Raw genomic sequence first — 16,721 nt, forward strand, 5'->3', positions numbered from 1 at the left:
AAACAAGCACTTACCAAGTAAATCTAAGTGGATATACACATTTCTTTCTAACATGCTGAAAATATGTTGAGAAAAGAGTTGAGAAATTCAAGAGAAAAGGCTTAAAAAGGTAACATGTTGTTGATCCTCCTAAGGAATATGTTAAAAGTGCAAATATAAAAAAAAAGAAACTCAAAAAAAGCACAAATATAAGTGCCACTGCTCAGTTCATGATGTTGATGAGAATTTCCATGTAATCAAGGCATGTTTAGACATAGGGCCTTTGATGGACCAAACATTAGGAAATGATTTCTTTTGAGGTTTTGAAGAAAGTCTCAAAGATTCATGTAAACTGATCAAAAATTATTAAGAATTTGGATCTTTTTCTGTTCCCGTGATGACCAATATTACTTGCAATAAGAGGTGAGCCAAAGAGGGTACCATTTTGCAAAGATATGAAACGATTTATTTCATGCCTTATTCAATTGGAATCACTTTATGCTAAAAAAAAATAAAAATAAAAAAGGAACAAGTCATGGACATTAAAATATCACTTGAACTCACTCCCTCGGCCAGAATCACAGAATGCACAGTTCATGCAAGTTCAATATTTGATGACCTGAATGCACAACGTGACAGTCTGTGATGCTGCCTAAGGGAAAGTGACTTGAACATGTCATGATGCTGAAGACATTTTCTTCTTTGTGAACAGTTGAAAGAAACTGTACTGTTTGTACAAATTTTCCAAATGAAAATTTCCACGTCAGCTCACCAGCAAAGCTGGATTAAAAGCTTGGCTTTTTGGCTGACTTTATAACCTATTGAAATGCTTTGAATATTTTTCGGCAGGGCATTGAAAGGTAGCCACATAAATATATAACTTGACTGGCTCATTCTGGCTCAAAACTGTTTCCTTGGAAGTGTTATTTTGGCAGGAATAATCTGGCCAAATGTCCTACTGAATTCAATTTCCAGAAATAGAAAATGATGCCCTCAACCACTCTCTCAGTAAGAGTTGAAAGGTAGATTCCAATAAATCTAGAATTTCAAACTGCGTAGAAATGTGAAGACTTTATTCAGTTTACCCCTCTCAGTTAGTCTTCATGGTGTAAACAGAGCACTAAGACTGGAAGGAACCTTGCTGCAGTCCAGGGCATCACAGCAGAGTTGCCTAAGTGGGGTGAGGCTGCAGCCCCCCGCCCCGTGTGCAGGCACGCTACAAGTCTGCTGAGAAAGCAGGTTGATGTCTCCGCCCTTGGGATAGCCAAAAATCTGTTTACCCAGTTTGCCATACAAATGTTATTTTCCAAATGCCTTGACACAAAAAAAGTTAAAAACCACTGCATTCATGTATTGGAAAGCAAATTTTTAAAAAATAGGCAGAGTTTTTTCTACTGTTCAGAAGTGTCCATGTTTTGAACAGCTATCTTCCATTACAAAATAAAGAAAAAATAAACATTGTTTCCAGTTACAAACTTATTCATGACATTTTCTAATGCATATTGCAATGTAAAATACACATCCTACCACTGACATCTGTGAATCTAATTCCATATCAAAAGATTAATTTATTACAGAAAAAAAATTTGATTAAATACTGCTCTTTGTGCACTCAGAATCTCCAACAGAACATATAACAATGCAACATGTTTGCATTTTTAGTCACCTGTAATAACCATACAGAACATTTGATATGCCTCTAGAAAGTTTTTATACTTGGCCCACCTTGTATTTCAAGTATTTAGGTAACTTGCCTCTAAATTAGCAAAACTGGTAAATAGAGAATTGAGGATGAGGAATTAAAAACAGGTCTTTTGGGAGTTCCTGTTGTGGCTCAGAGGAAACTAATCTGACTAGCATCCATGAGGACACAGGTTCAATCCCTGGCCTCACTTAGCGGGTTAAGGATCAGGTGTTGCCGTGAGCTGTGGTGTAGGTCACAGGCATGGCTCGGATCTGGTGTTGCTGTGGCTGTTGTGTAGGCCAGTAGCCATGGCTCCAATTGGACCCCTAGCCTGAGAATCTCCAAATGCTGCGGGTGCGGCCCTAAAAAGACAAAAAAAAAAAAAAAACCAAAAAACAGGTCTTTTGGACTATATAGACTCTGACTTAAACCACCGTACATTGGAACAACTTGATCTTCATGACCAGGAGATCAAAATCAGAGGAAAAAAGGGGAAACTGAAGTTAATAACTAAATTTTTATGAAGGTACTACTCCATTTAAGTAATAGTAGAGTAACAATAAAAATAAGTTGAAAAATACTTGGAGGCAAAAGCTTGGTCCACAGATATACAGAGAATATTTTAAAACTTTTTGAAATTATAAACTAAAGCTTACTCTTGGAGTAGATGACAAGCTCTGAACAACGAACACCACAGGGTTTCCTGCATTCTTAATGGCCTCAACCGCTTCTTTGTGTGAGGCATTCTGCAAATCTATTCCAGACACCTAAAAATACAGAAGTAATTTATGTCCATTAGAAAGGCAGATCTTGTGCACAGGTTCAATTCAAAGTTCATGCGTATTATCTAGTTATGAGAGCAGCTAGAATCTAATGAATTAGACCAAAGCCAGAAAAAAATAAGATTAGCCCATGAAAAGCTTTGCTTTGTTCCTTTAACACCATGTTTAAGGAAAATAATGTTTCGCTTCCAAGAAAAGTAAATAAGATAAATATTATAGTAAGACCAGCCTTAGTTAAATATATTCATCCGAAATAGGTAGCTCAGTCAGTGACAGAATCTTGAGAAGCTTCTGAACTTGTAATGTCACCTCTGTCATTATCACAGCACACAATTCTGAGTGGGGGCAGCAGGCTAGGCTCTCTTTGAACTCATCTTCTTTCAATTAAACTAAGAAGAATATTTTAAACAAACTGCCCATTATTACAACTGAGTAGTTGAACATTTCTCAGATTATGTTCAAAGAAAGAAGTATGAAAACTTCCATAGGTTCTTTTACTAAAAGTTAACCATTTGGTTAAGTGTAAATGTCCTGTTATTACATAAATCTGAGATCTAATTTGTGAATATGCCCCAAAACTCAAAGAGCCTTCTAGATTAATCCAACATATTTAACAGATCCGGTTTTTCAAAGCAAGAATGTAAAGAAGCCTTGGTAACAGCTGAGGTGGTTTAGAGTCAGTGGATAGTGACATTTTGTGAACATTGTTTTGCCATCAAGGGACCAAAGAAATAGGAATGTAGAGAGGTCTGTGGATCAAGGTTTTGTTTTTAAGAAGGTGTGCATGACAGTAATAATGATGCAGTGGGAGAGGGAAAATGAAGGATAAAGAGAGAAATGACGACAGCAAAAGCAAACCCCCTTGAAGAGGGAATAGTTAGAGAGACTGGCTTTAGACAGAAGCACAGAGAGTTCCTGTCTTGTGACAGCCAGTTAGAAAAAAGCGTTGGTATGCAGTGAAAACAAGGGGAACCACCCTTCTGCCCGCTTTGATTTTCTCAATGAACTAAGAAACAAGGACCCTAAACTGAGATTACGACTGAGGAAGGAGGTATAGAAGGTCTGAAGTGTGAAAGCGGAAGACTGAAACAACTCCAGAAATACCACAGAACTGCAGAGCGGAATTAAAGTCCCACTTGAGGGGGTGGTCATGATTTTAAAATGAGACCAGACAGCACGGGTAGTTATTTTCTCCAGTCATGCTGGAGACCTGAAATAAGCCAAGTGTTGCATTTAACTAGGATGTGGTTCTTGCAAACAAGTCCAATGAAAGGAAAGAGGATCCAAGGAGTTGCAAGTATAAGCAAGGGAGTGACAGTCACTGGACCTGAGCAGAGTGAGGAGAAAAGTGAGCACGCCAGAAGCTGAGGGACTGAGAACGGAGGGCCCTAAGGCAGGAGATGGGAGCCTGGTGTGCTAGAGGGGTTTCAGGCTAGGTGAGTATAAAGACAGTGAAAGAGGAGCGAGCAGAAAGAGGTACGGTCGGGGGGCAACTGAAGCCACATCATGCAAAATCCAAAAGGCCATGGCAAGAACTTTGGCTTTTTATTCTCGTAGACATCCATAAAGATTTTATTGCTCTGTCAATGCTCTTTTCCCATCTGAGCTGAGGAAAAAGAACAGCAATTTTTTTTAAAACACAGAAAAAACAAAGTGAATGCTTAAAAGCTGTCACAACAGTTTGACAAGTTTAATGAAAGGAAAGAGGATCTTTCTTATCTCTTGAATAACTTAATCCCCAAAATATTCAACAGTAAGAGAAGTGGAGACTACATGGGAACTACTTCCTCTGAGTAATAATCAGGTTTTTTTTTTTTTTCCCCTAACACATATTTCTACAGTCTTAAATGGGAATCACTGAAGTTAAGGGAAAAAATAGAATTGTCATGTTACAACAGAAAAATAATCTTACTTTTTCTTAACTTTAAAATTATAACCTAAAGTATGTCCATTCACACAGATGAAGACCATTTCTAAAAACTAAGTTAAATTCTAATTTCCTAGTTTAAAAAAAACTCTTCTTTATACAGACCTAAACCTTTTATGCAATTGTTTCAAGACAGAGAGAAATGATTACTAAACTTCACTAACAAAACAAACAAGCAATGCTTTTCATAGAAAAGAGTAAACAAATGACTCATTATGCTTCACAAAAAAAATAGAGTGTAACATTTCAAGGCTGTTGTGAATTTGAAGAAATATAAATTATTAAATCTGAGACAAAAGAGTAGAGACTTATTAGTAGGTGTAAAGTGATGATGGATTAAGTGAGAGAATACTTTGTAGTCAACCAAGAACAGAGAAAAGATAGGAGGAAAAAAACCTAAATTCAAAAAGATAAAACAATGAACAATCCAATTAAAAAACAGGCAAAAGACATGCACAGACTTCTCACCAAAGAGGGTATTAGGTGGCCATTAAGCACATGAAAATTTCTTCATCATTCGCCATTAGCGAAGCATAAATTAAAAACAACAATATCAATATATACCCATCAGAATGGCTAAAACGAAAAACAGTGACAACACCAAATGTTGGTGAGGATGTGGAGAAACTGCATCACTTACACACTGCTGGTGGGAATATAGAATAGTACAGTTTGGCAGTTTCTTTCAAAACTAAAAATCGACTTAACACACAACCCAGCTGTTATACTCTCGGGCATTTAACCCGGAGAAATGAAGACTTATTTTCACTCAGGAACATGTGTACACATGTTTATAGGCGCTTTCTTCATAATTGCCAAGAACTGGAAACCACTCAAATGTCTTTCCATGAGTGAATGGTTAAACCGTGGTATCAGGGAATACTACTCATCCACAAAAGGAATAAACTGTTGGTAGACACAACGAACTGAATGAACGTCAGTAAAATTTCACAGGGTGAAGAAAACCAATCTCAAAAAGATACGAAGTACATAATTTCATTCACATTTACATGGTAACTGTGAAATAACAATTATGTACATGGAGAAACAGAATAGTGAGAAACAGGCTAGAGGGTAGGGATGGGAGAGGAGAGGGCAGGAGAGCAGTGGCTACAGAGGGGTCACATAAGGGAGTCTTTGAGTTGACGACACAATTGAGTTCCTTGATTGCTGTGGTGGTTATGCAAGACTACACATGTGATAAAACTGTGTAGAGCTATAAATACACACAAAGGGAGCATGGGTGAAATGTGACTAAGGTCTATAAATTGTGCCAATATCAGTATTTTGGTTTTGTGATTACACTGTGGTTGTGTAAGACATTAACACTGTGTGAGGCTGAGGGGAGGGTATGTGGGACTTCCTTGTACATTTCTTTGCAATTTCCCATGAGTCTATCATAATTTCAAAATAGAAAGGAAGAAAGATAATTTTAAAATATATATTTTGTATTTTGTTCTAAGTCCGAATGTATCAGTAATGAATATAAAAAATAAATGTTCCTTATTTATTAAAGGTTATCCATTTAGACTTAAAAAAAGCAAAACCAGTTATATGTTGCTTAGAAAAATACAACTAAAACAAAACCACAAATAAGGGTGAAAATGAAGAAATGAAAAAAATGTACCATGCAAACACTACCTAAAAGAAACTCTTGGGGTGCAGCAGGGGATATTCCCCATGCCAAGTGGGGCAGCCAAAAAAAAAAAAAAAAAAAAAAAAAAAAGAAAAGAAAAGAAAAGATATGAAATCACACACCACACTGCCCCAGAAGCCAGAATAATCCTTTTTAAAAATGTGTATGTGGTGTTCCCATTGTGGCTCAGCGGTAACAAACCCAACTAGTATCCATGAGGACGTGGGTTCAATCCTTGGCCTTGCTCAGTGGGTTAAGGATCTGGCATTGCTGTGGGCTGCAGTGTAGGTCATAGATGCAGCTTGGATCTGGCATTGCTATTGCTGTGGTGTAGACCAGCAGCTACAGATCCAATTCAACTCCTAGCCTGGAAACTTCCATATGCCCTGGTGTGGCCCTAAAAAGACAAAAAAAAAAAAAGTGTATGTGGTCATAATTCTCTAATGGGTTCTCCACTATTCAGTGTAGACAACTTTCCAAGCACTACATGGTCTGGCTTCCGAGTAGTTCTCAGACCTTTTTTCTTTCACCCTCTCTCTTGTTCACTCTACCTACCTTAGCAGCGCTGCACTTCCTCCGTTCCTTCAGCACATCCAGTCAAGCTCCCACTTCGGGCTTTTGCATTTTAGTTCTGTCTGCCTGGAGCCTTCTTCCCCCACATATCTACATTGCTCACTCTCTCATTTCCTACATTTGTCCCAATACCATGTTGCATCACAAACCTATTCATTGCAACCATTGCCTACCCATCATTCCTTATCCTTGTCCTTGTTTTTTTTCTCCATAGACACTTATTACAATTTAACATTCTATACATTCCTTATTTTGCATATTGCCTATGTCCCCCACTACCATGTAAATGCCCTAAGAGAAGGGATTTTGGGTCATTTTCTTCATTGTCATATACCCAAGGTGTTTAATTTTTATTTCACAAACATAAATAAAACCTAAAATCTGTATACACAGAACAGTTTTAAGCAACTGTTCGACTTAATCCTCAGAATGATGCTATCAGTTTTGAAATCTTATTTCCATTTTATTTGGAAACTGAAAATAGGTACAAGAACAAACAGAAAACAAACAGGACAATCTAGACTTCAACCAATGACTCCCAGAGTTCTCCTCACTCTATCAGAGCTAAAACACCACAGCAGATGTTTAGCATCATAAAGCATGGACCAAGAAGAAGCGGATTCTGGGGATGGAACTAAGTGAAGTAAGTCAGAAAGAAAAAGACAAATACCATATGATATCACTTATACCTGGAATCTAATATATGGCACAAATGAATCTTTCCACAGAAAAGAAACTCATGGACTTGGAGAACAGACTTGTGGTTGCCAAGGGGGAGGGAGTGGGATGGATTGGGAATTTGGGGTTAATAGATACAAACTATTCCCTCTAGAATGGATAAGCAATGAGGTCCTGCTGTATAGCACTGGGAACTATATCTGGTCACTTATGATGGAGCATGATAATGTGAGAAAAAAGAATGTATACATGTATGTGTGACTGGGTCACCTTGTTGTACAGTAGAAAATTGAAAGAACACTGTAAACCAGCTATAATGGAAAAAAATAAAAATCATTATTAAAAAAAAAAAGCAGATTCTGGGTTTCAAGATATTCAATATGGTCTCACCCAATAAACCCACGCAAAGAAATGTATCAGATTCAGACCTCTTAGTGCCTTGATATGCCCATGAAACTCACTCTGCAAAGCCTGCCACATGTAAAGGGTAGACTCACCTCTCCCGCAATGGCCTTTGCCTTCCAGGGTCAAATTTGGGAGGACAGCGTGGCTACCCCACTGACACGCACAATTCAGTATTTGTTAAAAGACTATGGGCAAAGCTTGGTGCGAACCATCTGCTTCATTTTGCTAAACTGCAAATTCATTTTTTCAGTCAGCTGAGGCTTTTCCTTTTATTGTTTTATATGCTGTCAGCCCAACTTCAGAAACTCACAGAGTTGTACAATCATACAAACTACACTATCTGAACAAACGATACCAATTGTACACACAGATACCACAACACATAAAGGAAGGACTTCTGGCTGTATGATTATTTTACTGCCTGACAGCATGTTTCAACCAAAAGCAGAACTTTAACACAATTTACCTCAAGTATTTTATCTCCAGTTTTAAGGGCATTTGTTTTTCCTGCTGGACTGTCTTCCAAAACTTGTTTGATAAATATACCTTTAAGCTCCTCTCCATTCTTTAGGCGTTTTATAACCGTTTGTCCACCAACAATACTAATGCCAAGAGATACATCTGGTTCTCTAAAAATCTCAACACTGTAGAAATAAAAAAACAAAATTCAGTCATGAACAAGGTAATGTAATTTGTTGTACTGTCACTGTGTTCAATGTGTACCACCTCCTTGTGATTCATATTTTATATAAATATATTTTAATTTTTTTGTCTTTTGTCTTTTTAGGGCTACACCTGTGACACATGGAGGTTCCCAGGCTAGGGGTCCAATAGGAGCTACAGCTGCCACCTACACCACAGCAACGAGGGATCCAAGCCACGTCTGTGACCTACACCACAGCTCACGGTGACACCAGAAACTTAACCCACTGAGTGAGGCCAGGGATCAAACCCACAACCTCATGGATGCTAGTTAGATTCGTTTCTGCTGAGCCCTAACAGGAATTCCATACATAAATATATTTTATAAATATATTTATAACTGTCATAGAAATTATATTTAGCACCAACATTATAAGATACTGTCAATAATTCATAGCATATGTGAATGTTTAACTCCTGAAAAATACTTCCCAAACAATAAACACAATGTTTAATATTCAAAGGTTTAATCAAGCCTTAATGTTCTTATCTCCTACCACCACATATTTTCTGTGTTTAGTCCTTTTCATCTACATTGTAACAAGAGCAAAGAATGAACTAAGGAAATGACAAATGGGTGGGGAAAATAGAATCAAGAAAGTCACATATATCGTTTTGGCAAGAAAGACAGACTCGTGGAATAAGATAAACTTGCCACTGACAGGCTCACTGCCCATAACGTTTTTCTAAGTCAGCAGGTTTAACTTGTGGTTCTGTTACCAGAAGGCAGATTTTACTGACCTTACGGCCAGAGGTTTTCTTTCCTTCCTACTTCCATATCATTTTCATAAAGAAAGTATAGGATAAAACTTCCCCTTAAAATATTAGAAATTTTGCTCAAACTGCACAGACATGGTCAATAATTAATTTTTAAAAAGTTGCTCAGAAAACAGCTCCTAAGAATTTATAAGACAAAACTCAAAGGTGCAAGAAAAAAAAAAATTGGGGTGGCATGGTGGAATTAATAATGCATGAAGAATAGAGACAGCAAATAAAGGGAAAATTTTATAATCTTAATAAAGTGCAGCCCCGGTGACTACTTAAAACCATGAGAGGATCTGAGGGAACATGGGCCCAACGCATTCTGTTAGTTCAAACAAGGCACACACTTGACCTAACACAAGGAGAGGAGGGTAAAGATACTGTTATATAAGAGCCTCAACTACTACCATTGTTGTTTCATAAAAAAAACAAAAACAAAAAAAACCACAAAAAACAAAAACAAACAGCTTTCCTGCACTCAAGGCAGCCCTACCTGCCTTGCTTAGTGATGCAGTGAGAAAATATACTTAGTCCATCACAGAGGGACATTTATAAATTGCTTTCTCTGAAAGACTATGACAAAGATTTTCCTAAATATTGGGTATGGTCATTTTGCCTGGCTAAAAATCTCTAAGTAAGGAGTTCCTGTTGTGGCTCAGTGGAAACGAATCTGAATAGCATCCATGAGGACGCAGGTCTGATCCCTGGTCTCACTCAGTGGGTTAAGGATCTGGCGTTGTCGTGAGCTGTGGTATAGGCCGCAGGCATGGCTTGGATTCCGCGTTGCTGCGGCTGTGGTGTAGGTGAGCGGCTACAGCTCCAATTTGATCCCTGGCCTGGGAACCTCCATATGTCATGGGTGTGGCCCTATAAAAAAACCAAAAAAAAAAAAAAAAACCCCAAAACAAAAACTAAATAAAAGTAAATGAAACTAAAATTTAGACCAGCGTAAATGGGAAGTAGGGCTATCATTTGAGATTAACTGAATGATACAGTTATGGTAAAGAAAAGAGCAACTAATCGTGCTGTCCTATCAAGAAAGCCAATCATGTCATCAACATACATTCTTGGTGGTCCCCAGTGGCTGAAGTTTGGCGTTTCTTCTCCTTCACCTTCTTCCCTCTCAGGTAATTCACTGAGGAGAAAGAAAACACACATAACAACACACTCATCTTAAAGTTTCTTGAAAAGTTTTGACCTTGCACCATTTGTATTTAAATACCTACTAATTTCTAAGCTTTAAAAGGATTTAAATCAATAGTTAACTATTCATACAAAGCAAAAATATATTGCTTTAATGTTCAACTTAATATCCACCAGAAAATCACTGATTATACTTTTACTGGTGACACTCTAGATGCTATTTTCTAAAAAAAAAAAAAAAAACAACAACTGTATTTGAACTTGCATAATTTCACACGTTTCTCTATCATCATATAAATGTTATAAAATATATTCCTTAAAACTTGGTATGATTAACCAACTAATAGAACCGTCTAGGATAAACTGAGAAACAGCTGAAATAATTAAACAGTCAGTAAACATGACTATTCTTTCTAGATTTCTTTGTCGCTCTAACCCTAAATAATTTCTCCTGTCATTTGTAAACTAGAAGCATTTGGTGTAGTTCCACTGCACTTCTCAGTTTTAGGGCATTTTACTTATATAATGTGACTGTCCCACCTACCACCACCATATTTCACCCATCAAGTCACGTTAATATGGAAATGCCTAACTGGTTAACAGAAAATTTTGGATTACAGGACAGTTATAAAAGGAATGCTTTTATACCTATTATCTATTATCTGGGAGAAGAGTCTGGATTTCTAAGCTCCAGGCTAACCTGTACCACAAAACAGGTGTGTGACTTTGGACCACCAAATGAAACAATACATGGGATACTGTCACTTGTATTGCTCTATTCAAAAATGTAGGTACTACCTCTTCCATTTCATTTTCAAGATAACCCTGTGACATAAGTACAGCAGGTCATACTACTATATTTTCCACATGAGTAAGTCAGGCGCAGAGAAGACTCAGACAACACAACCTCTCCACAGTATCCACATCTTTCAGCATGAAGTTTCCATGCTCCACTTTCCTCTGGACTCTCAAATAAGTCCTATAAAAAGAACACAACTCAACCTACTTGCCACTCTATAACCTTCTGGGATATAATGGTTTAAGGCTGTGTGAAAAGGAGAAAGTGAAAGATCTAGACAATCTAAAAATCAGTTAAGGAACTGGGATCCTTAGGGATCACTGACAGCTCACCCACTGCCAGATGGCCTTCTTGTCTTGGTATACTTGTTATAATTAAAAATATCAAAGAATTCAAGGACAAACAAGTTGGCAGATACTTGCTGGTAATTTATCTAAAGTTCTATTTCCCCTTCTTCCTTACCAACATAACCTCCCTTTATTCCAGGTGGCTCTATGCCCAGCTTTAAAAAAATAAATTTTCTGGATTTCCTTTCAACTAAGGGTAACTGTGTGCATTGGCTCTGATCAGCAACAAGGAAACAAAAGTCCTTGGATAAGATTTCCAGAAAAACAGTAGAGGAGAGAGAATAAGTTGACAGGAGACTTTTGCTCTAGGTTTTCTCTCTTCTTCCCTCTTTCCCTAGAAGGCAGAGGTGATTATTGGTGATGAAGAATCCATCTTAAAATCAGAAAGAAACAAGGAGAACTTGTCAGTACACTAAGGACAGCTGAGCAGAAAGGAAGATGGTGTTTAAGACCCTGACATACAACCTTCTCCAGGACTTTTTTACATTAAAAAAAAAGTACTCCCCAGTTGGGTTAAGCCACACTAAAAAGAAGATGTGGTATATATGTACACAGTGGAATATTATTCAGCCATTAAAAAAGAATGAAATAATACCTTTTACAGAAACATGGATGGACCTAGATATTATCATGCTAAGGTGAAGTAACCAAAGACAAATATATGATTCGCTTATATATGGAATCTAAAAAAAGACACAAATGAACTTACATACAAAATAGAAACAGTTCCATAGACACAGAAAACATACCTATGGTTATCAAAGGGGAAAGGTAAGGATACATTAGGAGTTTGGGATTAACATACATATACAACTATATATAAAATGAATAACCAACAAGGACCTACTGTATAGCACAAAGAACTATACTCAATACCTTGTAATAACCCATTAGGGAAAATAAATCTGAAAAAAGAACAAATATATATATATATATAATTGAATCACTTTGTGGTACACCTCAAATTAATACAACTATACTTCAACTTATAAAACAAAAAAAAAAAAGCATAAGGATGGGGGGGAGAGTTTAGTTTATAAGCAGCTAAATGTAATTGCTAAATGATATACCCAGGAGTCTGCCAATTTAAGTGAAGTATTCCTTTATCATATCATATTATTTTTGTACATTTGCATATATGTTCATTGGGTAGTTACAATCATAGTGTAAAGTTTCATATTTTGAGTACATAGTAACAAGGATTAAATGAGATATGACTGGCATTTATCTGAGGCTCAACCAATATTCATTCCCTTTACACTTTTTTCATTTGAATTTACATCATCATTTTCCCCAAGATTATTATAATCTTGACCATTTTTTATTTAATAGCATCCTAAGAGTCCATGGTATTGCTGTAATTTAATTTGTCTGCTATCCCAGTATATGATGCGCTTAGATTATACCCTGTTTTTTGGAACATAAACATTATTGCAAAGAATATTTTCATACTCTGCTATATTTAGTATTCTCCTTTAAACAGATATTAATTGAAGTAAGATTGAGAACTAAAAACCAAACCAACACTGAAAACTTCTCTCCATTTTCCACTTTCCAGTTGCTACAGGTGTGATAATATGAAATAAATATTTGGTCTTTGTCCCTGGTTTCTGACACAGAGCTTCTAAAACATTTGGAATTTTCTGAAGGATAGGGGTGACAGAAGCATTTTTTTGTTACTCATAACAAGCCTCACTAACCATACCTGAGTTTATGCTAATAAGGGAACACTAGGTAGGACCATGGACAGGTTCAGGATGGGGGCTGGATGCCAGAGAAACAACCGTGTGATCAGAGTTAGAACTTTCAGCTCCACCCCCACCCTCTGGGGTTCAATCACCAATGGCCAATGGTATAATCAATCATACCTGCATAAGAGAGTCTCCATAAAGCCCCTTGAAGGACAGGGTGCAGAGAGCCTGCATCCTGGAGAACACACCAAGGTGGGAGGAGTTAGGTAATGCGCCCTGAGAGAGCATGGAAGCTGTTGCATCCTCCACACACCCTTCCTTGCATTATACATCTCTTCCATTATTTCAGAATTGTATCTTTTATAATAAACCAGTAAGAGTGAAGCACTTTCCTGAGTTCTATGAGCCATCCTAGAAAAGTTTCAAACCTAAGGAAGTTGCACCTACTTTAGAGCCACTTAGTCAGAAATAGGGTTGGCAGCCAGGGACTTGTAACTTGCATCTGAAGTTGGGGCAGTCTTGTGGGGCTGAGCCCTTATCTTATGGGGTCTGCACAAACTCCAGGTAGTTAATGTCAGAACTGAAATGAATTGCAGGACACACAGTGCGAAGAAAATCAAAGAATTAGTGGTTGGGTGGAGGAAAAAACTCAAGACGTTTGGTGTCAGAAGTGTTGTGAGCAAAAACAGTTCATGATAAATGTAAAGAAAAAAACATAAATACACATTTTTTTCCTTTTTTGGCCACGCCCACAGTGTATGGAAGTTCCCAGGCTAGGGACTGAACCCTCGCCACAACAGTGACCTGTGTCACAGCAGTGACAATGCCAGATCCTTAACCTGCTAAGCCAGAAGGGAACTCCTGTACATATTTTTTATTATGGCATGTGTATAATATAAGAATTAAATTCTTAAATTTAAAATAACTTAAAGAATGGAAACTAAGCTTAACATTAATATGGGATATATTATTTTCTGTTTCAAAAAGTTAAAACCAAAAATTTCCTAAACTGCTGGCTTTCACATACGATATTAAGAGAAAGGGGGGAAATCTGTCTAAAATATGGAAAATTTTACTTTTCTTTAAGAAAATGTGTAACAAAAGGATTATTGTTAGAAGAGACTCAATGACATTTTTGAAGCATATAATCTTTCTTCCAGATGGTGATAAACACATATTTTGTTTACATTATTTCATACCTAAAGAGAGAAAACTTCCAAAAAGTAGATAGTGTGATTAGTTTTGGAAATACAGTTACAGGAGATGAGAAACTATACGAAGCAATGTAGTCTCTTTACACTGATGAATGCAAATATATTTTAACCCAAATTAAAACTTAACTGAGAAAGTAAAATAATTTTAGGGGAGTTACCATCATGGCTCAGCAGTTAACAAACCTGACTAGTATCCATGAGGATGCAGGTTGGATCCCTGGCCTCGCTCAGTGGGTTAAGGATCCGGCCTTGCCATGAGCTGTGGTGTAAGTCACAGAGGCAGCTCAGATCTAGCATTGCTGTGGTTGTGGCGTAGGCTGGCAGCTGTAGCTCCAATTAGACCCCTAGCCTGGGAACTACACGTGCCGCTAGTGAAGCCAAAAAAAAGAAAGTAAAATAATTTTATTGTACCTATTAAGATGTGAATTTGCACAAATGTATCTGAAACTTTCACAAGGGATTTCTAACATCAAATTTTACAATTCACACTTTGACTTAACATGGTCAATAGCTCATTCAGTTAGAATCTCAAGTCTTAAAATAACTAACTTTTGCCTTTTACAATTTTTTTCTTTTTTTTTTTTGCCTTGTAGGGCCACACCTGTGGCATATGGAGGTTCCCAGGCTAGGGGTCGAATCGGAGCAGCAGCTGCCAGCCTATGCCACAACCACAGCAACATCAGATCCGAGCTGCATCTGCAACCTACACCACAGCACCTAGCAACGCCAGATCCTTAGCCCACTGAGCAAGGCCAGGGATCGAACCTGCAACCTCATGGTTCCTAGTCGGATTCGTTAACCCCTGCGCCATGACAGGAATTCCTGCCTTTTACAATTAACCAGAGTTTTACCACCATTTTTTCTCTAAAATTAACCATGTAATAGAAACAACGTTTTTTATTCCAGTCCTTTATAACAAGTGCCCAAAGTTATCATCCTTTACATATTTGGAAGGAAAGATGGAATGCCCTATTAGTGAATAAGTGGACATTAATCGTAAGATTTGATCATGATATACAATGTCTTTGAGAATAAAATTTTCAACATCATACAAAATCAGATGAATCCAGATAAGCCAAGGTAACCTTTCCTTTTCAATATACCTTTTTTCATATAAAATTTATATGTGCTAAGCCATAGGAGGGTCAAGCAAATTCAGCACTCCAAAATGATGTAAGCAGGAAGAGTTATGGTTGTGGCTAAGTTTTCTCAAGATTTCTTTTTCCTCTTAAAATATAGATTCTATATGGCAATTTTCTGTGACACACGAAGGGAATATGAGCCTTTGGAAGCAGGAAGAAAGGGCACTAGCATTTTCCAAACTAGTGGGGTTAGTTACACAAATGTTACACTATGACTCTGAAGTTACAAAGCGAATTATTAACTGACACCAGAATACTTAAATTAGGCATTCTTGTATAAGAAAGCTTAGAATGACACAGACATGGTGCTGTGTAAAAGAAGCCAGACACGCACCTACTGCATAATTATACATTTACATGAGTTCCTGAACAGAAAAGGTAATTTACAGTATTAGAAGTCAAGAGGTGGGGGTCAGGGGAGGGAAATAGTCAATATTTTGATTGGGGTACTGATAACATGAATGCACACATTTACCAAAATTAAGAAAACTGTCTCATAAAACTGCATTTAAGACACTTGTGAAGAAAGAAAAGTTCAAGGCATGAAGGGTAAGTCGCTTCCTTAGGCTATTCTCTTTTTACCTTTTGTAAAGCCTGGATTAGCAATCAAATGTCTCATTATGTTTATAAAAGCAATATTTCTATGTACCACTTGGCCTCATTTCTCACATTTGTCTCCACCTACAGTGTGGGCCACAGCTGCAACAGCGCAGTAAAAACGGGAAAGTGTCACATATGGAGAGGCCATAAAGTCCCTGGAAACTCCCCCTTTTCCCCCCAATGCAAACATTCCAGAGTAGTCCTCTCTCAAATAGACATATATATTTTCCCCTCACCCTCAGTCTTCTACCACTATTCTGAATTTACACATAGTTTTTGGCATTTGAACTCAAAGGTAAACCTACTTGATATTCATCATTTACTTAGAAAGTACTAAATTCCAGGCACTGCGTTGGGAGCTTAAAACATAACATTAACTCATTTAATCCTTTCCCCAATGACTATACTCTGCCTCCTATTTCACCTCCCACTATTCACAACAAAGTATCCAAAACCTGAAAGCACTTCTTTTCATTTGCACCCTATTGTACCTTCAACATGAATTTTTTTTTTTTTTTCAATTTGAAATAAGTATGTCTTTCAACCTCAGGTTCATCACCTTCCCAGGCTTTAGCCTCTGGCATCTTCCTTGTTTTATTTACTGTGAGTTGATTCTTTTTCTTTTTCTTTTTTCTTTTTTGTCTTTTTGCCTTTTCT

General features: G+C 37.3%; 1 protein-coding gene across 5 annotated transcripts in view; it reads right to left on the reverse strand.

The window, feature by feature from the left end:
* The window catches only part of PATJ (PATJ, crumbs cell polarity complex component), a 356,852-nt gene that overhangs the window by 206,473 nt on the left and 133,658 nt on the right, over positions 1 to 16,721 (reverse strand). For all 5 annotated transcript variants that reach the window (XM_021096559.1, XM_021096561.1, XM_021096558.1 and 2 more), the window contains 3 exons: positions 10,192 to 10,263; positions 8,131 to 8,308; positions 2,320 to 2,430 (listed from right to left, as the gene is read on the reverse strand). In XM_021096559.1, the coding sequence (XP_020952218.1) occupies positions 2,320 to 2,430; positions 8,131 to 8,308; positions 10,192 to 10,263 (361 nt within the window). The remainder of the gene's footprint in view (positions 1 to 2,319; positions 2,431 to 8,130; positions 8,309 to 10,191; positions 10,264 to 16,721) is intronic.

This window comes from Sus scrofa, chromosome 6, assembly GCF_000003025.6.
Source record: "Sus scrofa isolate TJ Tabasco breed Duroc chromosome 6, Sscrofa11.1, whole genome shotgun sequence".
NCBI classification, from domain to species: domain Eukaryota; kingdom Metazoa; phylum Chordata; class Mammalia; order Artiodactyla; family Suidae; genus Sus; species Sus scrofa.